General features: G+C 38.4%; 4 protein-coding genes and 1 long non-coding RNA gene across 21 annotated transcripts in view; 3 read left to right on the forward strand and 2 right to left on the reverse strand.

Moving 5' to 3' along the window:
- LOC107272469 (calcitonin gene-related peptide type 1 receptor) overlaps positions 1-24,881 on the reverse strand; it is a 75,523-nt gene that overhangs the window by 17,804 nt on the left and 32,838 nt on the right. For all 12 annotated transcript variants that reach the window (XM_025089784.1, XM_025089778.1, XM_025089777.1 and 9 more), the window contains one exon: positions 13,686-13,796. In XM_025089784.1, coding sequence (XP_024945552.1) covers positions 13,686-13,796 — 111 coding nt within the window. The remainder of the gene's footprint in view (positions 1-13,685; positions 13,797-24,881) is intronic.
- Positions 980-4,764, forward strand: LOC107272470 (venom carboxylesterase-6). Of its 4 annotated transcripts, none has more exons than XM_015749658.2 (9): positions 980-1,095; positions 1,369-1,538; positions 1,899-2,187; positions 2,276-2,461; positions 2,522-2,724; positions 2,802-2,958; positions 3,058-3,279; positions 3,472-3,616; positions 3,886-4,764. In XM_015749658.2, exons 2-9 carry the CDS (start codon positions 1,404-1,406, stop codon positions 4,046-4,048), a joined length of 1,500 nt encoding a protein of 499 aa, XP_015605144.1. In that variant the 5' UTR covers positions 980-1,095; positions 1,369-1,403; the 3' UTR covers positions 4,049-4,764. The 4 variants fall into 4 exon arrangements, with proteins under 4 accessions (XP_015605144.1, XP_015605143.1, XP_024945553.1 ...); XM_015749657.2 differs by having other exon boundaries at positions 982-1,095; positions 3,058-3,372; positions 3,886-4,763; XM_025089785.1 differs by lacking the exon at positions 980-1,095 and having other exon boundaries at positions 1,372-1,773; positions 3,058-3,372.
- LOC107272468 lies at positions 5,451-10,925 on the forward strand. Its single transcript, XM_015749643.2, has one exon. The coding sequence runs from the start codon at positions 6,963-6,965 to the stop codon at positions 10,551-10,553; it is 3,591 nt and encodes a 1,196-aa protein (XP_015605129.1). The 5' UTR covers positions 5,451-6,962; the 3' UTR covers positions 10,554-10,925.
- LOC107272473 (UDP-glucuronosyltransferase 2C1) lies at positions 10,974-23,766 on the forward strand. Of its 3 annotated transcripts, none has more exons than XM_025089787.1 (5): positions 10,974-12,243; positions 21,723-22,142; positions 22,232-22,463; positions 22,586-22,811; positions 22,875-23,766. In XM_025089787.1, the coding sequence occupies exons 2-5, from the start codon at positions 21,744-21,746 to the stop codon at positions 23,164-23,166; spliced, it is 1,149 nt and encodes a 382-aa protein (XP_024945555.1). In that variant the 5' UTR covers positions 10,974-12,243; positions 21,723-21,743; the 3' UTR covers positions 23,167-23,766. The 3 variants fall into 3 exon arrangements, with proteins under 3 accessions (XP_024945555.1, XP_024945556.1, XP_015605150.1); XM_025089788.1 differs by lacking the exon at positions 10,974-12,243 and adding an exon at positions 20,355-20,771; XM_015749664.2 differs by lacking the exon at positions 10,974-12,243 and adding an exon at positions 20,846-21,663.
- LOC112495063 lies at positions 12,461-13,679 on the reverse strand. The gene is made up of 2 exons (XR_003061237.1): positions 13,135-13,679; positions 12,461-13,053 (listed from the first exon to the last, which is right to left on the reverse strand). It is a non-coding gene; the product is annotated as an uncharacterized LOC112495063 (long non-coding RNA).

Genomic DNA, 24,881 nt, shown 5'->3' on the forward strand with positions numbered 1-24,881 from the left:
GGTAAAATTTCTTACTTTCATGTGACTCTGTATTGCTGTCCAGCTTTACGACCTTCTTGAAAGCTTCATTTCCATTTATAGTAGCAGCAGCAGTGTAGTATAATATTTCAGGACTAAAGGAGTAACAAGCTGCGTCGTGAAACAACTCGACGATTATTTGCTATCTGCGTAGTTTTCGACGTAGCCTTCTGGAAATGTTTGAATTTCACGCAAGCGTAACTCTATGGAAAATTCGTATAATCTATAAGACACGTCAGCAGACGTCTAACACGAAAGGGAAGATCAATTTAAAATAACGTTAGATCCTTAGGGATGATCTATTATTTTATATATAATCATACAAGAGTTAGTTATATAATCACATACCAGGTAGAACGAATTCGAGATCATTTCGATTATTAGTAAAATATCGATTAATTTAACGCACGGCTTTTTATCCTACCAATACCCCATTGCCGGAGTTAATTAGAGCTTTTGCGTTAAGAGGTTAAGGATTTCAGAATTTTTTTGCCAAAAACGCAGTCAACTCCTCTTTGCATTTCTAAGGAGTTTATAGTCCCTACTCTTCACTGTTATTCGAGAGTACCAATAAAATCTTGAATTCTATTGTCTCTCAGACCGAGAAGTACTTGTGAGTTAGTAAGACCCAATCCCGAATCTCAATAACCCGTCCGCAGTGCATACAGATGAGGGTGGATTTCAGTTTGTTGAGAAAAAAGAGAAACACTGACTTTATAGACGATTAAAGGATTTACTCAGAATCCTACAAGTATCAGGTATAAAAATTATTACTAGAGGAGGAATAGTTTTAGTAGATACGTGGACGGTCACGATAAACATGGACTTCAACAAATTCTAGTAGGAATCATGAGAATTTTGGTAAAATTTATCATTCCGATAAGACCTGGTCTAACCAAAGTTAACAGAGGATTAACTAACGAGATTAGCCAAGACGCTGGTATTTTCGGAATTTTTCCGAATACGGGTATCTGACTGGTCGATCTTGCCTGATAACCGACGGTTCATTATTCTGAGAGCGGCTTATACGAGTTTATTTGGTCAATTTCAGTAAAATTATTGTTAACGTCGCTAGAAGTTAGTTGTCTAAATATTAACTATTTCTCTAGTAATCAAAAACATACGTTTTTCTCAATGTAGAATAAGTTTGACACCGCATAACAGCTTGTTGTGAGGATAATAAAGTGATAAAAATGCCAATTAATAATATTCTTAGCTATATTTAGCGACGTAATGTGAATAGATATGTTATTGATTTTTTATTTAATACTGTCTTGAGGCATCGACGCTTCCCGTTACGAAACAACCCAGACTACATTCTTGAACGCGACCTTTGTTATTTACACGTAGATACTAACCGGCTGGCTGGAGGTGACGCTTCGAGGATGAAGGATCCGATTGTATCCATTAAACAAGGACGGCTGCGTGGAATCATCGAGGAAAATGTTGACGAGGGACAATTTTACTCTTTTAAGGGGATTCCATACGCTAAACCTCCCGTTGGAGATCTTAGATTTCGAGTGAGTATCATAATAGACTTATTTTCCGTTCCGTGGTGACGCGTAGCTTGGCAATATGGCCGCTAGACGAGAGCGGCTGGAGTAGATGACGTCACTGTGAAGTAACGCTAGCGGGAATATTTGAAACTAGACTTAACACTAACCATACCGACCATTTTTTATAAATGTATTTTTGGCCCTAAAACGGTCGAATGACCGGTCGATGGTACGGCTATTGTTAATACGATTACTAATTGTAAGTACTGTTTTATATACATGTAATAGTGTTTTATAAGTTTGAAAAATGTAAAATTGTTTGATTGAGTGATGATATAACTGACGAAATTGTTTTTCTAGTAATTAGTTAGTTTACACTTTTAGGATCCAGAACCACCGGAATCATGGTCAGGTATCAGGGACGCTTCGAAACACGGACCTAGTTGTCCACAACAGGATATGATAACTCGTACTATAATCGGTAGTGAGGACTGTTTATATTTAAATATATATACGGAATCTATTGATAATAAAATTCTTAAACCTGTTATGGTGTGGATACATGGTGGTGGATTTAGTACTGGATCTGGAAACGATGATCTGTACGGTCCTGATTACCTTGTCAAAAGCGATATAATTCTCGTCACGATAAATTATCGTTTAGGCGCATTCGGTAGAGTATATTTGATACATATTTTTTAATATCTAAAATAAGTCTAGAGAGTTTTAATAAGAATAATTTTTTTTTCGTTATACTTTAGGCTTCCTGAATCTAGATCACGAGGTGGCTCCAGGAAATCAAGGTTTGAAGGACCAGGTACAGGCCCTTGTATGGATTCGTGATAATATAGAAAGTTTTGGTGGAGATCCAAATAACGTGACAATTTTTGGAGAAAGTGCTGGAGGCGCATCCGTTCATTATTTGACACTTTCCCCATTGGCGGATGGTGCGTGGATATTATTTATTAAAAATAATATTTTTTGTACTGTACACTTTTTTTTTCTAGGATTGTTTCATAAGGCAATATCTCAGAGTGGCGTTGCTGTAAATCCATGGGCAAAAGTTTGGGCTAATCCTGATGAATTCGCATATCGACTTTCCGACAGTCTAGGAAGAAAGTCCTTTGATCCTGTGACAGTTGTGGAATTTCTAAGGACAGTGGATTCTCACAAACTTGTCAAAGCCCAACAGAAGCTTCTGACACCAGAGGTATCCTCAAGTAGCATTCATATATTAAACGCAGTCGTTCTACGGATGCTTCTAACGTGCTTGAACCTTATCATTAGGAAAAAATACAAAGTGTACGACCTTTTGGTCCTGGAATGGATATTAAATCAAAAAATCCTTTTTTGTCAAAACCCCTGTCAGTCGCTATGCGAATAGGTACAAGGGTTCCATTTATCCTAGGATACAACAGTCACGAGGGCATCTTCTCACTTGCAGGTACCACGAGTGTACTCTTATTCCTTAGTGTTTATTCTTTCATTTGACATTCCTTCGAAGTAATCGACAATTTGTCACTGTCAATCATTCCAATTTCAGGCTTCACTGAAGCGACCTTCAAAAAGATTGATGCTGATTTTGAAAAATGTCTCCATCCGAGTGTACTAACCGACAGGAAGGCTGGTCGCATGACTTCTGAGGAAATACGTAATTATTATTATGGAGGTGAAAGAGTGAGCAGGAAAAATGCTGAAAAATACGCAGCAATGTGGGAAGATGTAAATTTTATCAACGGAATCCAAGACGTAGTCGATATTCAAGGTGAAGTAGGAAAGAGTCCGACCTATCTCTACAGATTTTCATATGACAGTGGGCAGTCTCTGATAAAAATGATATTTAATTTGGATTTGCCTGGTAAATTTTTTGTCTATTTTACGGCTCATATCAAACGTTTAATTGGTCTTTGAGCCTCCGTCGATATTTCTTTTCATTTTTTTTTTTTTTTTTTTTCAGGTACAACTCACACGGATGATCTGCCCTATCTCTTTTATTCGAGACTCTTGAAGAAGCTTAACTTCGGGCCTCCGAAGTTTGGCAGCACTGAGCGAAAAGTTATTCAGCGTTTTACACAGATGTGGAGCGATTTCGCCAAAAGCGGGTATTGTATTTTGCAATATTTATTTCCAGCTGTTCGCACGGCCGCTTCCTATTGCTCTCGTAACTTCCTGGCTGACTGCTCCGCTGCCTGCTATTTGGAATTTATTTATTGCTACTTTAATAACATTCAGACAAAAATTGTATCGTCTCCTTCTAGAGTCGTTCGAAACAGATAGGATTGTAGTCACAGGAAATTCTGTTTCCTCTTAGGAAAAAAAAGACCTGACTAGACCACAACTGGAACTAAAGGAAACATTTAACGTGTTTCAGAAATCCGACGCCGGTCACTAGCGACCTGATACCTGTTACTTGGCGTCCTGTAGGAAGGAAACTTGAAATGCATTATTTGGAAATCACGGAAGATTTGAAAATGGGTATTAATCCTGACATAGAAAGACGTTTAGTGTGGAATGAAATAAGACACAAATTATAAGTCACGTAAAACGACTACGCGTTATAATATTACACTTAATCGCGGGAGCAGTTTAAATTTCACTGAGTTCGGAAGAAAAAGAAAATACGTCTTCAAGTTTTTCTTTTTCTTCTTTGGCAAGAAATTGTAGTAAGGGAGAGGTTGTCTCTCTCTCTCTCTCTCTTGTCTCGCCTCGATGAAGGTCGCATCGCGCGTCTGAAAATCTTTTTTCCATTAAACGTAAAATCTGTTGGCACTTTTCGTATAATGAGATTTCGGATCCGAATGTAGCGAAGAAATAGCAGGAACGAGAAGAGAGTTTTGTACTTTTGAATATTTATTATTATACAAATCTTATTAAAAGTCTTATTAAATCTTAAAAAAGTTGTCGAAAATATACGAAAAATCTTGACGCGATCTATTAAGGTTATAAATTCTCCACACTCCTTTCCTCTTAACGCCTTACTTCCGGCCTTTTCTGGTGCTATTTGTGGTCACATTCGGTTATCAAGTTCCTGTAGATATTAGCGCTATAGGAAATACGAGAAATTCCCTACAGGAAGTGCCGAAGCCCGAATTGAAAAACACAGAGTTGTGGCTGCTCTGAGAAATCAAATATCTCATGGGAGACGTATCTTTTCTTTTTATCTCAACTATGGGATAGGTTATATGCACACGCCCACAGACACACGATATACAGGGTTAGTCAGTAGAAACGCACCAGCAGAAGTTGGCCGCAAGTAGCCGACACGGCAATGTGGCCTCTTCAAAAAATGACATGTGACTGTGACCGATTCCCATAAGCGCAAACTGACAGTTCGCATAGCAATAAGGTTTTCGAAATATTTCAATAGTTATGTTACTGAAATAATTAATTAATATTGTAATGACAGAATGTAATATCAGTTAAGATTTATTTTCACAAGAGATTGCAATTAAAATAATGTAAAGTTTAAAATATTCACAATTTTGATATTTCCAAGTAATGATCACAACTGCAATTCTGCAATTAATTGAAAAATCATTTAATTGAAATGTTTTTATAGGAAAAAAGTGCAGGAAAAAAATCTTCAGATTTTTTTCCTGCACTTTTTTCCTATAAAAACATTTCAATTAAATGATTTTTCAATTAATTGCAGAATTGCAGTTGTGATCATTACTTGGAAATATCAAAATTGTGAATATTTTAAACTTTACATTATTTTAATTGCAATCTCTTGTGAAAATAAATCTTAACTGATATTACATTCTGTCATTACAATATTAATTAATTATTTCAGTAACCTAACTATTGAAATATTTCAATAACCTTATTGCTATGCAAACTGCCAGTTTGCGCTTATGGGAATCGGTCACAGTCACATGTAATTTTCTGAAGAGGCCACACTGCCGTGTCGGCCACTTGCGGCCAACTTCTGCTGGTGCGTTTCTACTGACTAACCCTGTATATAGAGGAATCAGGCTCGTGGGTTTTGCACGAAAAATCTACGATCTAGAATTCCCTATATGGGAAAAAGGATTCTCTAGAATATTGTTTTACGATTCAACGATTTAAATTGAATTTTTCAGTATCTGAAAGCACCGCAGACATTCTGTGAAAAAAATCCAACATATCTTTTCGCACACACGTGGCGTTACAAGACGTAATGCTCACTTTTGATAAAACCAAAGAAGAACGTGCTTCTCAAAGCGGTAACTGTATTTTTACGTATAAATTTGTAATAAAGGAGATCCGTATTGTAGCTGCAGTGCATATATTTAAAAGTGGTATTAGATAATATCGTGTACCCTTAAAATCCTTGGCGATATGAATAATCAATTGGGCTGATAGAAGGAAAAAGATTTGTAATATGTGAATAACAAACGATTAGTCATGTTTAAAAAAAACCGATCGCAATATTAAACAAGTTTAAGGAACAGGCAGTCCATTTTTCTCTTATCGCAAGATAATATCAAACGTTCATTATTAATCCCTGAAACTCTTGATTCCCAGAATTTGGTGAGAAATTTTAAATAAAGAGAAAAAAGTGCGAAAGCTTTATCTGAAATTCATCAAGAAACGTAATATCGTGAGAGTTGCGAGGGTAAGAAGAATGAAAAATAAAACTATTGTCAAGTCATTGTTCTCTCTTGTTATAAAACTCTTAGCATGTTATGATCGACACTGAATGCGTCATTGTTATTCACTTTTATATAGTTATTAGTGGTTACGATTGGATTGGCAGATTTTGCGTCAGAATATTTAAAAATACACGGTGACTTTGTCCCATGTTTTTTCTATTGCCGTCGCATAGAAATGTCGGAGTAGATTTCCTTATGTCCTTCTGGAATTTAACTTAGAGGAATGTGAATTCCTGGTACATGAGCACGTCGTCGTGAAAGTCGTCCCCTGTAATATATTGCAACCGCAGGTAGAAAAGCATGTTAAATATATATATATTCGTGGTACGAAAAAGAAAAGATTCGTAAGCTGCCGTGTGTGTAGCGCGTCTTGCGCAGTGAAATGCTGCCAGTGGTGGCGGACTAGCATAACCAGACAGACATGTGATAGAGCGTGTCTCGAAGGTTAAAGCGGGTCGCGCTTACAATTAGAACAAGAGACAGTTGGGAATTTGGTGGTTTTGTAAAAGTGACATTTTCGAAAAACATATGAAAAACGGAATCAAATAACAGCGGCGTTTATTGCTGGAAGTGTGCTCGGGCGGTAGAACTTTCTTATTCTTCTTGGTTGTTTTCGGTGTGCTTAACCTAAATTGGCCAGTTGTCAAATACAAAGTTGGAATCGCTTCCCAGGGGATCGGCAGGCTGCTATTTGTGGTAGAAGGGAACTGTAGTTTTGTTTTTGGATATTTAACGTATTGTGGTGAGAAGGTTCTTCGCGTGGAGTTGTTTACTAATAGGCTTTTCAAGATCGTGCCGCTAAAATTGGAACAGGATGGAATTCGAGGCGCCTTATCTGGAGGCTATTCAAGCAGTGCCGGGGAAAACACCTGGTGAGAAATATAAGACGATAAAATTGGCTGCTAGACGTATTGCTGCTGTTGTTAATGCTGGTGGAGATTTTGGTAGTGTTATTGGATCTGTCGAACTACCTAGTCTATTGCAACCAATTGTAAGAGTGGAGGTTGCTAATATTCTGAAGCAGCACGAAGGAATAACTACTGCTCTTAGGAGCGATGATTTAAATGTGATAAATAGAGCCTTTCAAGCAAAATGGTTTTTTAATGGAAGTTTAAAAGATGTTGTAAATGAAGAATATTTTGCCAAAGAACTATTACCTTTTGTATCGCTAAACACTAGAGCGAGAATGATACGAACTCTGGCTAAGTGTCTTACTAAGGAAAATGAACTGGCGGAGAAATTGTTCAAGATTGTTTCTGCTCAGTATGGAATGGAGCAAGCAATGCCATTACTAGCATCCTGTAACGCAGATTTTGTATACACATTAGTTGTAGAAGAAGATGTTATCTTGTCCAACAGACTAGTTGAAATACTATTCAGAGTGCATCCTGATATGGTAATAAAATATCTAATGCTTAGTAAAGCTAATGATGACACTGTAAGAAAGTTACAATGTCCCAACCTGTGCGATTACCAAAGCTTCTTACCAAAACTTGTTAGAAATCATGTGAAGGCCTTCACCGAACTGTTTGAACACCATACTTTCAAAGTAAAATTAGGAAATAAGTGCGCTGAGATGTTTCTCAAAAATGCTACTGAGACACTCATTGAAAAACCAATTCAGTACTTACCAATGCTGCCACTAAAAATAATATCAGCCAAACTAACAAAGACTCAATTCCGTAATATGTTTCGCAATCTGATGCCAAAAGATATTCAAAAGTACTCGTTCAATGAAGTTCTTGAATACTTGGATCACTACCCTGAAGTCGAAAGGTTACCATTAATATTAGAAACATTTGAGGAGGTATATGGACAAAATCTTTTGAAGTGCAAGGATTTGATAACAATTAGACTATTGAGGATCCTTCCAGCTGAGGATCGTATCGAGCAAGCAAGAATCAAATTACGAAAGACACCAGCATTCAATTTGACTGATTTCAAATATTCCTGGGTATGTTACCTGCCAGTGGCTGAATCAATTCCAGCCATAAAAGCACAGATCAGCACAGCTGATGTCGTTGAGGATCGAGCATGTCTGATCAGTCAATTATTTTATACCTGCGCTGTCAACGACGACAATGACGCTCTACTGGATGTACTTAAATATTTTGTCATCAGACACAGAAATGAAAATGCATGGTTGAGATTCAACGTTTTATCAAATCTCATGGAACTCCGCAATATCTCATCTCTCGGAGAGGAGCACTGGAATGTTCTTAACGAGATCATCACAGTCTTAAACGTTAAAGACGAATTACTCTTCTCTCCGGATGTAATGTCTAGTCTAATAATCGAAGGAATCCATTACAATTTGACTCGCGGACTTCCAATAGAAGACAAGATGGAGCTGCTCACAGAAATAAAGGTAAAGGTGTACCGAGCACAGTGGAATATATTCGAGAAGTTTCCAGAGTTCGAGCGACAATGCCTAGACATGTTTTTGACAATCATACCAAAGAAGTATCCGCAGAACAGTGAAGTGTGGAAGTCTCAGGGGGACAATACCATAGAGAAGTTACTGGAAGCTATTTATGACTTCAATGCAAGGAACGCAAGATCGAATAACAAAATGGAGAAAATAATGTTAAAGAGTTATCCATGGTTATTAGAAGAAATAAAACGTATAGTTCTTCAAGATAATAAACAAGGTTACGTCTGTTTTCGCATCATAAAAATCATTAAGGAGCACGAGCCTGATCTTTACAAATCCTGGCTAGGTCACGAAGAAGAGATTGTTGGAGTCGCCACCGGTGAAGCGTTAACGCTCCTCAAAAAGGACCATCAAAAGATATTAAAACATTGGAAAGAATATTTGCAAAATATAAAAAGGTCATATTACTCGAAGCAAGTGATAACATTTGTCAAAGCTATTCGCTGGTACCAAGAAATACCTATAAAATTTATCCAACAGTGTCGGAAAGAATTGTTCGAGGAAAACAATGCCGAGGTCATCATGCCGTTAGCTATTCTTTTGCACGGATCAACGTTCACGAGAGTGATCGAGCCTTTGGTGCCAACGGGATCCACGTTGAATATCGAAAAGGAATCGGCACATACAGCCTATCGCATTATACGTAATATCGCCGATGCGATCAAGCTGGTAAATCCACCAGTTCCTTTGAATATCGTCTCGAAATATTGCATCGGCGATTATTTACAACTTGGTCTTCATGCTTTAATAAATGTCTGCCGACATACTCCAAGTCCCAGCATACTCTCCTTTGCCAGAGGGATGGTGGACAGTCGTGTCTCTGTGAAAAAGCACGGAATAAGGCTGGTCTGTATGGTAGCCACCATGAAGGAGCTTCACGAGTTTCTGAGTGATTTGTGGAAGCAAGAAACGCATCGATCAATTCGACAAGTCATTTTCGGCAACATTCAGGAACTCTTCGCGAAGAATCCCTGCGAGGAAACTTGGCAGCTGATAGCAGAAACTGTTGCAGATTTGAGGCCAACGGACGATCGACTACTGGCGGATTTCGTCAAGCTAACAATAATACCGAACAACTACACATTGAAATACATTCAGCTGATCTTGCGCGTAGCTGAGGACAAATTTCCAACATTACTCAGGAACAGCATCGTCACTTCGTTACTCAAAAATATCAGCTCATCGATCTGCACGCTACTTCCGGACGAAGTCGTAGAGTCTATTCTTACCAAATATCTATTCCTTGAGGCATACGACAAGAATCTTTACCAGGCTGCACAATCTCTTGCCATATACAACTACCTGGTTCACGGAAGCAAGGATAGACTTCAGTCAAGAATGAAGTTTCTGTCTGGTCACATGAAAACGCATGTGAAGAAATTCTGGAATGTTCCTCACCCGAAAAAACGCAATTTCCGTCCAATGAACCACATGGTACAGAGTTTCCTACGGCATTTGGCGAGTGAGTGGGCCAGGAGGTCGTTGGATGGAGAAATTCTTGAGAGTTTCCTTCGAGAGATCTCAGCTGTCATATCGCCGCTTGAAAATTGCGAGGCCTATGTCCATTGTGTTTGCGCGGTTGTAGCGGGCGGCTCAAAAACGCCCTTGGAATTTGGCGAGAAACTCGCACATAGAATTACCGATCTAGTGTCGACGTTCTCCTCGGAGATGATTGTGAGAATAGCGGATTACTTGAAGGACTTTCTTAATCCGTATATCTTCGAGGTTAGGTTAAGTGATGATGAGTTGACAATCAATGTGATAGAAGGACTGTTGAAGCTCGATAATAATTTCAATTGCATACTGGCAGCCGAACTGCTAGTCATTGTTAAATCTAAGTGCATTCATTTGAGGTATATGAAAATTATTCAGATTCTTAAGGAAAAAAAGCATCCCTCTGTTATTAGTATTCTTTATAATCATTTAAATTCTACGGGTTACAGCGATTGTCTCTCGGACGACGAAGAATAAACGATTTCAGTGCAAAAGAAACGATTATCTTTATATTCATTATTTTTTTTATACTTCATTTTTATATTTCGTTAAAAAAAGAAAAAGAAGAAAGTCATCACTTTTATATTAAAAATACCAATTGGATGCATGACTAGAAAATATTTAGTATAAGATAAGCCGACAGATTTATATACCTTGATAAGAATACACTGGTCATCCTTCGTTTAATTCTCTGTTATATTAGTCGTAAAGAAATTAAATGTTAAATACAATGATTGTTAAGATTATAATTGATTATAAGATACGAGGGAGAGAGAGAGAGAGAGAGAATGATCACCTGAACAAAGTAGAGATTGAAATTGTTCAAAAAAGAAATTCTAAAATATATATATATATATATATATATTATACAACTGAATATTATGCTCTCATGAATGATCACCTGAACAAAGTAGAGATTGAAATTGTTCAAAAAAGAAATTCTAAAATATATATATATATATATATATATATTATACAACTGAATATTATGCTCTCACAGATCGCATTGCTGTGCGTTTTCTGGGCGTCGTGGCTTCCGTATTACAAAGCAGTCCTTTTGCTACGTGCCACTATAAGGACTCGTGCCTTTCTAATGATATTATATTTTTATAGTCACCACAAGTAAACAATAAAGTCATAACCATTGTGATAATGCAGGGAGCGAAAAATATATATATTTTTTTTCAAATCCCGAGTCTTGTCGCTCCAATTTTACTATTAAGTAAAGTTACGAGTTATCTATATTAACGTCTTCCCGTTGATACTTGGATATTTTTTTATCAAGATTCGTCTTAAGAATTTAATAAAAATATAGCGTTATCGCGTTGATTGTTACGTGCTTAATGTCTATTACGAAAATGAATAAATAACGTTGCATATAAAAATCCGCCTTTCGTATGAACGTGTTCGTGAAAGATTCATCCATGAGAAACTTTTATATTTCTTTAATATTACAAACGGTCTATAAATAATGGTACAACCATTGGAAGTATCTGGCACGACTGTTCCTTTTCTCTGATCAATGTATCTCCCGAACCTTAACCTCGAATTCAACCCTGAACTATTAACTGTATAATCAGTTCAAAAATCTGGATCGAGAAAACATGTTTACCGAGTCGCAGCTTCTGGCTCTGAGGATCTTTCGAGGAAACAATCTGACGTCCAGCCAAGTCGCAAGAATTTTTCACAAATTTACGTTTTTCTGTTATTTTCGATAGATTCAAACAAAAAAAAATCGATCAACAAGTCGTATTTATGATTGTTGGAGTCGACTATGAAAAATCTATTCAAATTCTCGAGACTCTTCGATGTAATTGCACGACACATTCCACGAGGCAGTATCGCCAACCTAGCAAGTTGAAATTCTACTCGAGTTCTACGCGTGTAATACCGTATATCACAAAGAGAACCAGTGTGTATTGGCCTTGAGAAAAAGGGAGGCTATATATTAAGGAGATTAAGTTTCTTCCCCGAGGGGTCACGGCTGGGTCGCAATCAGCCCCTGGAAGTGTTTATTAATTATGCAGAAAGCTAAAAGTCAGTCGAAGCTCAAGAGCACTGATTATTTAGTGTCCCTTATGTAAGGAATAACGGCCGGAGGTTAGCTGGCTGAATAAATACACACGTATCAGCCGTATAAGATGGATTCCATGTGTTATCAGCGAAGGTAAATATATTAAGAACAAGGTCCAATATAATTTTAAAAAATCAACTGTAACTAAGAATTACAACCTCAATGAATATTTGACATTGAATGGTGCGATAGCGAAGAGTATCCCTTAACCCTGTGCGCTCCAGCCTAGTAACTCATAGAGGATACCAATAACTCCAGCACTATATTAGTTACAAGTACATACCTGTGACGTAGAAGAAAAATGTAGTCGTTGCAATAAAACAAAACATTTATTTCTCAGCTATTTTATAAAGAAACATATTCTAACTTATATCACAAGAGAAAAACATAAATTTTAGGGCTTACAATATTTCTTAAAGTATGATATCTTTCGAAATCAAATACCCATATGCATTCGCGGTTTACCGGGGCAAGTATCACAATGTTCCGAAGTTTCGCGTCTTTGTCCTTTTTCCTGTCTATTGGAGCACGCAAGACAATCTCTTTTCTTGCCTTTTCGCAATATACGCAGTCTTTTGTCCAGTCTTGTTTCATGCGTTGAAGTGGAAGGTCTTGATCGATCTTCGCGGAACTCACCTACGAGTTGATCGACTAATCTCTTCAATTGGGACGAACTTCAAATGGGACAGCGGTTTTTCGTTCTTGCTTTTTTTTTTTTTACGCACTTATATAAAATTTATGCATTTATGGCAGACATCTCCATTCCCCAGAAGAACACTTTCCTCCACCACTTAAGAGATTTTCTTAGGAAACAGTACGATACATACGCGTCGTATTGATCCGCGCGATCAACACCACCCATTGAAGCCGCGTAGTTAACGTTATAATTGCAGAGAAAAGAAACTAAATAAAGCACTTACTATAATGTAAACATAATAAACATATCATGAACACTACAAGATAAACACAGACTATTTCGCTTACCTAGCTGTTAAGAGCGCCGAGCCAGTAAAACAACCCTGTCGCCGTAGCCGCGACAGTGGATTTAATGTTAGCATTTTAATGCCGCAAATACGGCGACAACGGAGTGCAAAGGGTTAATTGTATAGTATTGATTAAGCGGCTCGTTAATCATTTGCAGGTTCGAACTATACTGACCCTCGTATACCCGCGTCAAATAGTGTAACACATGTACCCAGCGGGTGAGACCGAAAGTGCTAGGGACATTTTGGTTTGTTATTTAGTAAAATACCAGCATCAAATTAACGTTACCATCAGATGGGAATGTGTAAAACGTTTTCGGTTTAAAAAAAAAAGACCAAGGCAAACGTAAATCGTCGGTCTAACCAATGCGTGGGTATACAAAGGTTAACGATACGTTTATGGGTCATACTGTTTTTTATCTGATAACAAGCTTAACCGCGCAACTGCGACTCTTAATGGATAATCCAATCGATAACTGGTGGTCCAGTCAATTAATCTGTCTTACGGCACGCGCAGTGATACGTATTGCTTATGGAACATAATGTACTTACAGGAGGTGTCAAATCCTGTCACGAAATCAGGACACGATGCATTTGCACTGGATCCTGCAGGAGTGTTTGGCCAACAAGACCATCCGTCGAATATGCCGGGACAGTATGGCTCTGAAAATAATAATAAAGAAATTTTTTTTTCGATTTGACAAAGTATTTTGTTCGAAAATTATTTTTAGGTAAAAACATACTGGTTGAGTGATTTTTCTTTATCTATCTTCTATATTATCAGGACACGTTGTTGATCCGAGATACTTGATACTGCATTGTCTTGTTAAGTGGAAGTTTGATAAGTTACTTGAAGGATTGAAGGAAAGTTTTGCTTTGTGCTACGAAAGGGTGTCTTCTCTTGTGGTAATGAGAATTTGTCTCGTATCTTGGAATTGTGTCAAGTACTGCTTTAGAAACTCTGGCGTATGTGCACATGTATACTGTATGTAGAATAAAGATGACACATACACATCATTGTTGATCAGTACTTTATAAAGTGCAATAAGCGTTGTACGGGGCATTTGGTCAATGGCGAGTCAAATTGTAAAGACGATGCATGTTAGACAATAATAATTCGGAGATAAATAACGAAACGAATAGCTTTTGCAATCGTTTCTGAATATTCTACAGTATTCGACGATCGATCGATCGCAGCGTAAATTTCGTTCGACACGGAGCTTGCTTGGTCGATGAAATTCTGTTGAAGTAAGAAAATTCGATGGTTCATGAACTGAAGGTGCTTTCGGCCTTTATCGAATTTCTCATTGGCCCTCGGTAATTTATACAGTGTGTTTACGGGTAGGAGTTTTAACAAAACGGAACCCGTAGCTTCGAATCAATTTCCGGTCTGTCGATTCCTTATCAAATATTCACATAGTAAACCCGGATTTGCTTCACACTCTGATAAACATCGGTTGGGTCCAGTCAGTATCTCTTGCCTGTAAATCAATAAAAAACGAACGACGCCCTGATACACCCTTGGAATATCTCACAATAGAATATTCAAAAACACGAAATCTTGTTCCATTTTTTTGGCTCTTTCTACCTCGCTAAAAAATCTTGTCACTCTGTACGTTGATCTTACGTGGGATGTATTAAAATTTGCATATTTCACATGTTTTGTTTTTTCCTTGTCCAAGAGAATAAAGGGAAAAAGGGAAATTCATGTTAAAGCCAGTCAAAGTGAAAGAGACGATTGTTGTGTTTCAGTACCGAAGGGATTTTCATTATTAAAAATTTCGAACGTGTCACCTTATGATTGATTTTTAAATTCTGTAACGGAATTCCTTGTGTGATTCCGAGAAGCAACTTGTATGTACGTCCCCAATCCCAAAGGCGACGTATTTGCAGCTGTCGGTAAGAATGTGGGTGCGCGGGGACCAAACGGCAATCTTAAGGCTTTGGGCTGACGATTCTGTCTCCTTCTATTTAGGAGATGGACACGCTCTTAGAATGAACCCCTGCCACATTGAGCTCTGATCTTCTCTGATGTCCTTGTTAAGAAAAAAAATTTTCTTTGAGCAACGAAGGCAAATTCCATACAGCAGGGGACAAGGATTTCATTTAATATCTGAGAATAAGAGTGTACCACGTTGGGCGGGATGTCAAAGTGAATTTTGTACTTTTGCTGTTGCGTAGCATTGATATTTTTTCACGGATCAGCCCCTTGCGCTATTCGGAACCTCGGGGAAAGTCGGGCCAAACGCGGCTGCCTCGATTGTCGCGGTGAACGGCGAGCGGTGGAGCGCGCGGGTCGAAACTTTATACCTATTCTTACGACCGAGCGCAAGGTAGTCGTGCCCGCATTTACTTAACGCGTTGCAACTCTTGTGAAATTCAAATGAATTTGAATGAAAAACTTTAAAAAAATACTTAAATCATTACATAAGATGAAAACAAATTCTTATTAATTATAATAATATAATTTGGTCGAAAACTAAGACCACGAGTCAGACTCGTGACATCCATGTTTGGCCTAAAATTTTCATCACGAGTCAGACTCGTCAAAATAGTGCAAGGGGTTAGCAGCGTGCAATAGGTACAGTGCAAAGGCGTTGTCCAAGGATTGCAAATTTATGGTAAATTTTATAATAGATTTATTTGTTTAATCGTATGACTTTTTCATTTATTATAAGTTGAAGGTTACGGAATAGAAATTTATCACTGGTCTAATTTTAACAACGACCATCACAGCTATCACTAATCATTATAAAATTATATCAAACAGGACTAAATATACATGTAAGCTTACAATGTAATAAATTATGGCTTTACCGCATTATCATCAGTATGACGGCCGTACTCACGCAATTCATTACGATTTTTCAAATTTTCTCATTAATTGGTAACAATTCTCGAGTACGCCGTTCAGTCCTTTGGAGCTCGGCCAGGATTCAGTCCTTTAATGGTATTGTAGTATTCCGGATGATGACCCATGTATGTCGTTTAATTTATTCAGGATTAGCGGTTAATAATATTTCCAATCTCAATGATTGTTGATAGTGTCCGGGACTGAATAGAAAATCAGAACCCTTTTGCCTCGAGACACCGAAGAAGAAGCACGTGTCACGTTTGGAGCACGACAGACAGTCCATTTGCAGAGGCAATAGAATTGTTACCAATTAATGAGAAAATTTGAAGAATCGTAATGAATTGCGTGAGTACGGCCGTTATAACGATGATAATGCGGTAGAGCGATAATTTATTAGATTGTAAGCTTATATGTATACTTAGTCCTGTTTGATATAATTTTATTATGATTAGCGAGAGCCATGATGGTCGTTGTTAAAATTAGACCAGTGATAAATTTCTATTCCGTAACCTTCAACTTATGATAATTTGAAAGATCATACGATTAAATAAATATATCTATTATAGTTTGTAAAGATTAAAGTCAAAATGACTAAAAAATCAGACTCTTGGTTAACCAAAGTTCTTAGGTTTTACCATTCTTCCGACTAGCACAACCCAATTGTGAACACTCCCTCAATGAAAAGAACAGGATAACGTACCATCTTGAAACTAAGAAAATATTTGAAAAGTTCTTCCGGAACGATGCTTTCATTAAATTACAAAATATAATATACGACAGACGCTTTTCCAAGCACGTGATGTAACTTTTTATTTAAACTTTATTCGGCTCATGAATTCAAAATGCATTCCAGGGATGATGAATAAATAGATACAGGTATACAGACAGGAGTGAAAAATCAGTATTCCGCACGTATCATCGGTGACTCGAATTCTCGAAGTCGCACACACTTTCGCTCTGATACATATAACAATGTATTTATGCACATCGTACGTACAAGGATTACGCAATGGAAGATGCAACTGTACTACGTTTCTATTTGATTAGTTAATTACGAACGTGTCAGTAAGTCCGACAGTCAGGGCGCGAATAGTATTTCCCAGATGGAGCTTCTCGGATAGGCCGGAAAAGTTAGTGGCGCTGGTAGTCACCAGGACGATAAAACGACTTGGCGTTTGTACTTGGTGAATTTGTGTTCGGTATTCCAAGTTGTAAACAGGAGCGCAGATTTTGTGTGCACGTGGGCGGTCATAGTCCAGTGGATAAGGTAGCCGACTCACGACCGAAAGGTTCGGGGTTCGCGGCCAGCTCCCAGCGGCATTTCCAAATGCCGGGTTTTCATGTAAAAACTTCAGTTAATATTTACACGGATTTCGCCCAACACTCCTCGGATTCGGTGTATAAACTCTGTGTAGGTCCTCGCGCTCAGTTGGATAAGGCCCGTCTCGCAAGGTGCACATTCGCCATCTGGTGTCGAACTTCCAATCCTTGATTGTTAAGACCAATTACTGGCACATGTTCCCTCCGTTATGGGTACAGCCCATAAGGAAAGGTAAAGGAAGCTTTTTGCGCTTGAAATTAGAATTCTATAAACAATAACTACTCTTGGGAATATTATCTAGTCTCGCCACTGATAAAGTACAACAACGGACATGATTGCGATAGTGTTTAAGTTAAAACTGACGTAATTCGATTCGAACTCATGATAATTCTAATTGTCAAGTTTACAGTTTTGCTTGGGACTTTCTCCATAGAAATATTAACTTATAAGTACGTCCGCGGTGGCTGTGGATTTCTGAATAATACAAATAATCAGCTCATTTTACCCACTGAAATTTGTCAAGCTAATCTACAAAGTCTTTTTTCATCATTTTCTTAACAGTCGATTTATTTTACTTTCTTAACTTGAAAAATAAAATTTACCGGAAGAGGCTTCACACGTTCCCGAGTGTTATCTTTTCTTGGCACGACATTCGCCCTTTGATTGATCCAGCCTATTCTCTAATGGGAAAAGTCTACCAACTCGTGAACGCCCTTTTATCCTCGAGCGATAAGCCAATATAAGCTCTTGCTGCAACGAAGCTAAAGGCTGCTTTCTGAAATCGGAAAACTGTAAAAAGGCAAATCGTGATGGACAAATATTGCCAATTACGCAGCATCGCAATCTCTTGTAATATTGATTGACAGTTTCCATGAAACTCCACTAATATATTGTCTCGCTTCGAATATTGCGATATAGATATAAGTGTCATTCGTTTATACAGAAAGCTGCACGTATTTTCTTCACAATGACTAACTTAAAAAAGGTTTCGTGAATCTCCCTGTCCTTTCTTTCCATGCGAAAGGAGCCTTTAAGATTTTTATGAAATATTGTTTTTTTTTTTTAATGTGATTACAGGAATTTGCCAATATTGGCATTCCGGCTCATATATTCCTAATGTGTATATATATATATATATACATTTCAAATATTATTTATTGTTTTTTCCAATTTTCATCTATACATATGTCTTTATACCCAAATAACAAAGTGTCTAGAAATTTGCTAGAAGCACGTTAGAAATTCATAAAGCAAGCTTATCGTAAGAATAACAACAAGGTGCATTCGCATTTGCCTGTTACATCGTTTCCACATCTCGATCTAATTGTAAGATCTGAGCTGTACCAACGTAGCGGCGAGCATCAGGAAAAGTATTCCTGATATAAATTTAACAGTCACAGCGAGTTACGGCCGTCACGCACATTATGGACCGCGCATCGATCTTTGGGCCTTTTGGAAAATCGAATTATCTGAAAACTTACAAGAGTGCCAAGTTTCGTGCTGCTAAATGTTCTCGAATGATTCTGAGTAATAGGTGGAGCAGCACTTAAGGCAAACTACCACGATACATAATTAGCATCTGAATTATTGAAGGATTAATTTGACCAATCAATTACAAGCTAATGCACATTCTCTTTACTTTTTGCATCTTTAAGTTTTCTCAATCGAGGATAATAAAATTCTATTTTTTTAACTAAAACAAATTCATCGTAGTAAAATTCATCTGAAATCTATCATCGGACTATCGAATGCCGTAAAGAGGTACGTAAAGAAATCTTTCTCAAGCTTAATATGCCTGTCGATGAATGTACATATTTTTAAAAATATTTCTTTTCCAACACTTTGAAGCGAGGTCTAAAAATAATTTTTTATTAAATTTCTACGACAAAACAAGGGTTACGTGTATTGCGCAACGTCAAAATCAAGTTTATCGATCGTCGTTGGTAAGTCTTCATTGACTTTGTTACTTTTGAATTTGGGCGAACTGCACAAAGTCAGAAGGGTATATGGGAAACACGGAAGAACACGCGAAACCCTTTGTTATTAAACGAATAACAAGTTTTTCGTAAAACGGACACAGCGGTCAATGCGATAGAGCAGCAGAGTGCCGGCATTCTTTGTTTCGTGTAATTGCATTTTTACGGCTAAAAATACTCTGTTTCTTCTCATGCAAATACCATTACAGGTATCAAAACTTTCGCCTTACCTTTTATTAGCTATGGCCTCCCACTTCTATATTCTTACTTCTTACTTTCTAGTTTCCGTAAGTAGTTGCGTTTTTTAAAGATCTCTTTTAATAAGTTTTGCCTTTGCCCAATTTTACGTCCAAATGTCTCACGGGGTCATAAGGTAGAATTTATTAAGTATTTATACTTCAAAAGCGGAAGAGTATACCACCGGACCATTCGCTGGATAGATATCATCCCGAGGGGATAGAGTTTCCGGTTTTACGATTCTTCAAGGTACAGTCTTTTATTACGCAAGCTATACGTGTCCGTAGGTTGCGTGGCTTTCCTTCGGCATTTACTTCACTTTCTTTAATTCTTCCTCGGCAATTTCACCCTAGACTTTTATCATTACTGCGTTTTATTTTCTTTAACCCTCTTCCACTTAATCTTACTTTGCTTTCCTTATACTTTCCCGTATATCCCGCTGAAGTAGCGCGAGTCAAGTTTTCCAGCTGGCGAGATCAGATCGATCGAGCTATCGAGCTATCGAGCTATCGAGCTTCTTACGTTTTACGGATACGTAGGAAAGCGCAGCTCACTTCAGCTCGTTCCGGCGCACTTTGCTTCGCTGTGCCTACTGTCGAGGTGAGCATCGCTCAAAGTTTTGCAATGGTTTTATCTCGCGAGCCAAACGCGATTTAATGGCACGAAAGTGATCAAATATTTTCACAAAAATATTTCAATCAAAATATTAATTCTCCTTATCCGACATTTATTAAAGAAATGAAATTCCATTTAAGATTATACGCGCCATTGGAAATTACATTCCAAGAGTTTTCATGAACTTCAAATATATGTATATATTTTTTTAATAACACGCTTTTAAAATAAAGCTCCTCGCCCTCGATTCGATTTATTCTCATGTAAAATCGTAGCTACATTTCTCCGTTTCACTTTAATACGGATTTACGCAATATTCCCTATACGATTAGATGTACGAAGTTTTCCTGTTTTTTTTTTCTTCTTATTTTCCAACGCAATTTGTCATTCTCTCATTTTTCTTCTCGTGTTTACCCGAACTGCCAGTGTACCGCGGAACGGAATGTCCTGGCTTTAGTATTTCTTATTTATTTTCACCCTCGTTCGCTTCTCGCCTTTTGCTTTCCACTTTACCGGGGACAAAATTTCCCTTCTGCCAACTTTCTCAAAAACACTCATCTAATCCTACGAGCGGCCGAAGCCCAGGATTCTTTGGAGTTGCCGACTTGCCGAAAGGATACAAATAACGAATAAAAGTAAGGATTCCTAGCATCTAAAGTCGTAATATCTCGGACAGTCCTAGAGGAGGGACCCTGGGGAGAGACTATCGTCCTTAATCTCTGTAAATTTCATTAATACTGAAAATTACTAAAAAATTATTAATATTCGAAATCATTAAAATGATCATCAAAAAGAAAAGTCGTCTTTGAATTTTGCAAGCATCTGTGGAAGCCTAACCATTTAATGGATAAAGTCGAAGAATTTCACAATTTTTATCTAGTTATAAGTCACATGGACTATATCTTTGATCAGCTCGACCTTCTGTGTATCAGTATATGTATAGTGACTGTGCTACCATTGGTCGTGGGCTGATATAATTATCTAACATACAGTAATCGGACAAGAGACAGCAGCCAGTCTAAGAAAGTGTTTAAGTTCGTTCCGATCGCGAAGTAAAGAAGGGAGGATTTATGAGAATATTATTCGTAAAGAAATCAGGCTTCTGTGAAAATCATGAATTTACGAATTTTCATTATTCCTTTATTGACTTCGGTCGTCGCGACGTCTTGCAACGGATTTCGAATCCTGGCGATATTTCCATTCACTGCAAAAAGCCATTTCGTGATGTTCGAGGAACTTTCGAAAAGTTTAGCCCGCGCGGGACACCGGGTGGACGTCGTGAGTCTTTTTCCGCTCAAGGAAAATTTTCCCAATTACACAGACATAGTGAAATTAAAGTGGGACTTTCCCACGTTGGTCAACAATATATCGATCGACTTCGTAGAGAAGGAATTTAGGGGGAATATAATTTCGTTTATCGCTACTGTGACAGGAAATCAAATTTGCAAAAATTTAGATCACCCGGATATTTTGAAAATCGTCCAAAATCCACCAAACGATCCACCTTACGACGCCTTTATCACCGAGGTAGTATCCTGTTATCTGTATCAACTTTAATCAGTCCGTGATACATTTTTTTCCCCTAGATATTCGGCGCTCATTGCTATATGATTATTGGACATCAATTGAAGATTCCTATAATTGGCGTAAGTTCGTCGGAACTGTATCCTTGGGGACACGAGATGATTGCCAATCCGCGAAATCTTGCTTTCGTGCCGTTCGAATTACTCCCGATGACACCCCCACTTTCATATTGGGAGCGTATGAAAAATTTTCTTCTCTATTGGTGGAGCTATCACGAGTTCAATTACTACACGAGGGTCCAGGACGACATGATAAGGAAAAACTTTGGCGAAGATGCGCCGGGGGTTCGCGAATTGGAGAGAAGCGTCTCGATGATTTTGGCAAATTCGCACAGCAGCGTCAACGGAGCGAAGCCCGTGACGGCGGGACTGATAGAAGTCGGAGGACTTCATGTCAGAGACGACGGACCAGAGTTGCCGGAGGTATTGTAGGCGAGTTTATTTATTATTATTATTATTATTCATTTTTTTACGTAAAAACCAAAAATTTACACTTTCAACAATATTTACAGAATTTGCAAAAATGGCTGGACGAGAGTGCACATGGCTTTATTTATTTCACTTTTGGCTCAATGGTCAGGATCGAGACTTTGCCAAAGGAGACGCTGGCGATCCTTTACAGATCCTTCGGTAAAATTGCACCAGTACGCGTCCTCATGAAGATAGCGAAGCCTCAAGAGTTGCCAGACGGTTTACCAGGAAACGTTATCACGCAAGCTTGGATACAGCAACTCAAAGTACTCAGTGAGTTCGTCCTTCTGTGAATAAATTCAAGATAAGATTGCCTGACAGGGCTGCAAGGACTTCTTGCCAGAGGGAACTTATATCGATATTATATTTTCGTAAAATTTAAATTTTTCCCGCAGAACACAAGAATATACGAGCTTTTATAACTCATGGCGGTCTTATGGGAACCCAAGAAGCTATTCACTGCGGAGTGCCGATGATCGGCGTGCCGCTCTTCGCGGATCAATTCGTCAATATTCATAATTACGTAGAGAAGAAGATCGCGCTGTTTCTCGATTACAAAGCTATTACCGAGGAGAAGCTGGATGCTGCCATAGATGCCATATTGAACGATCCCGTCTACCTGTAAGTTAGTTTTTTGAAACCTTTTTATAGATATAGATCTTTATGTGACGTCTTGATTTACAGGAAATCGGTACGCGCCATATCAGAGAAATTCCGCGATCGACCTTTGACCCCTGCCGAGACTGCCGTGTATTGGGTAGAATATATAATAAAACACGGCAGCCAAGCACTGAGATCGCCTGCATTGGATTTAACATGGTGGCAGGAAGCTCTTCTGGATGTCTACGTGGCTCTTGTACTGGCTCTCCTAGTTACTGTATACGCGATAATAATGATAGTCGGTGCTCTAGTGAGATTAATTTTCGGTAAAAAAAGGGGCAGTAAGAGAGCGTCGCGTTCTAAAAAAAATAAGTAAATAAGTGATCCTTACGGTACACAATAGTCTTCATTTTTTTTTTTATCACGTACAATATCGAACACTGCAAATTCTGATGTCTGACATAACTGGGACTCACGGAGGTCGTGAATTTTTTTGCGTGCCTCAGTCGAAATTCTGGTGTGACGTCAATAATTGTACGCTTAAATAATAAAGGGCGTGAGTCCATAGCGAGACTGATATGCTTGTAGTAGAAATTAACTTCAAATGTTTCCTGTTTATTTTGACTATCTCTCAGCATTTATCTTTATCAGTTTCGTGGTCACATTAGTCGTTCAAATTTAGTAAGATATACCTCGATGCAAATGAATGTTTCTTTCCTTAACAACAAAGCAAGGACTGTCTTACATTAAAACTGTCGCTGAATATTATTGACTCGTGAACGAGCAGTCAAAGTCCTACATTTGCTACGAACGACTAGAGCCATAGAGCCACTTACAAAGCTTAAAAACACATCGTGCAAAACCGCAGAGTGAAGTGGTCCTACGAGTGAGAAGTAAAAAACATAAGCCGAACTATGATTTTCTGTGTGCATGAAGATTTACGATACCCGCGTAGTGAATCTTTATAGGAAAACGGTGAATACGACTATTTTTAACTATACAATTTTTAACATTTTTTTTAACTCGACATTTAAATTTAAAATTCGAGAACTAACCCACGTCACTTTCGGCCTGACCTTTGGTGTTGCGTAAAATCAGCAAATGAAACTGGATGCACGTGCGGGAGCGGACGGTCACGGAAACCCACGGCCGTTCAGGCTGCTAGATCGAGGATAGAGAGGGTCGAAGTAAACGTGAGATAAAGAGTGCCGGATGGAGAGAGAGAGAGAGAGAGAGCGATCAAGAACGTAGCTGAGAGAATAGGAGCAATAAAATCGAAATTCCTCCACCAGTTAATAAATTGGGGATCCTCACCGGAGCTGGTTCAGCTGATCCGCGAAGGCCGAGAACCTCATCCAGGAGACGCGCGCAGAAAATCTATGGGATTTTCCAGATATTGCGAGAGCAACGCGGGAACCTTTGATACCGGATAGGAAAGACGGATAGAAAAAGTATAAACAGATAGCACGGGAGCGCGAAGCAGCTCTAGTCAGCCCGATCGGTGTCCCAAGACAGACTGGCTTTGACAATAGTCCAATTCCGGAACTAATAGTTACGATTAGTCGGGATCCTTATAGCCGATAACTCTTATCCTTTTCCTCGAGTCGTCCCTTTGAATTAAATCGAGAGCGTTTCCTTAGCGAATCGGTAACGTAACTCTTGGCTCGCATCTCTCCACGGCAACTTCCAGCACCTCGACCACGACTCGACAATAGCAAATCTTTCCGACAGTATTGGCGTAAGTTACGAATCAACCCGAGAGCGGAGCTCCTGAGCCAGATGGTGACTCAAAGTGAAGCTGAAAAGATAAACGTCATCTGAATCAGTAGCTGGAGTCACCTTGTGACCGTGAATCGAAAAATCACTTCGCGATTTATTATTATTTCAGATCTAACATCTTAACTGCTACGGACTCATTATCCCACTCGCGGCGATCGCATCTGCGAGGCGCTTCCTGAAAATTCAGAACGTTCGAGCCCGAAGTGCTCGGCAGTCAAAGGATTTAATTTACATAGATATTTTAGGATTTTACTACCAGTTAAGAACATTGGCTTGGTACTCGTTTTCTTTGGTATTATGGAGATATAGATT

Source organism: Cephus cinctus, unplaced genomic scaffold (assembly GCF_000341935.2).
Source record: "Cephus cinctus unplaced genomic scaffold, Ccin1 Ccin1_scaffold1184, whole genome shotgun sequence".
In the NCBI taxonomy this organism is placed as follows: domain Eukaryota; kingdom Metazoa; phylum Arthropoda; class Insecta; order Hymenoptera; family Cephidae; genus Cephus; species Cephus cinctus.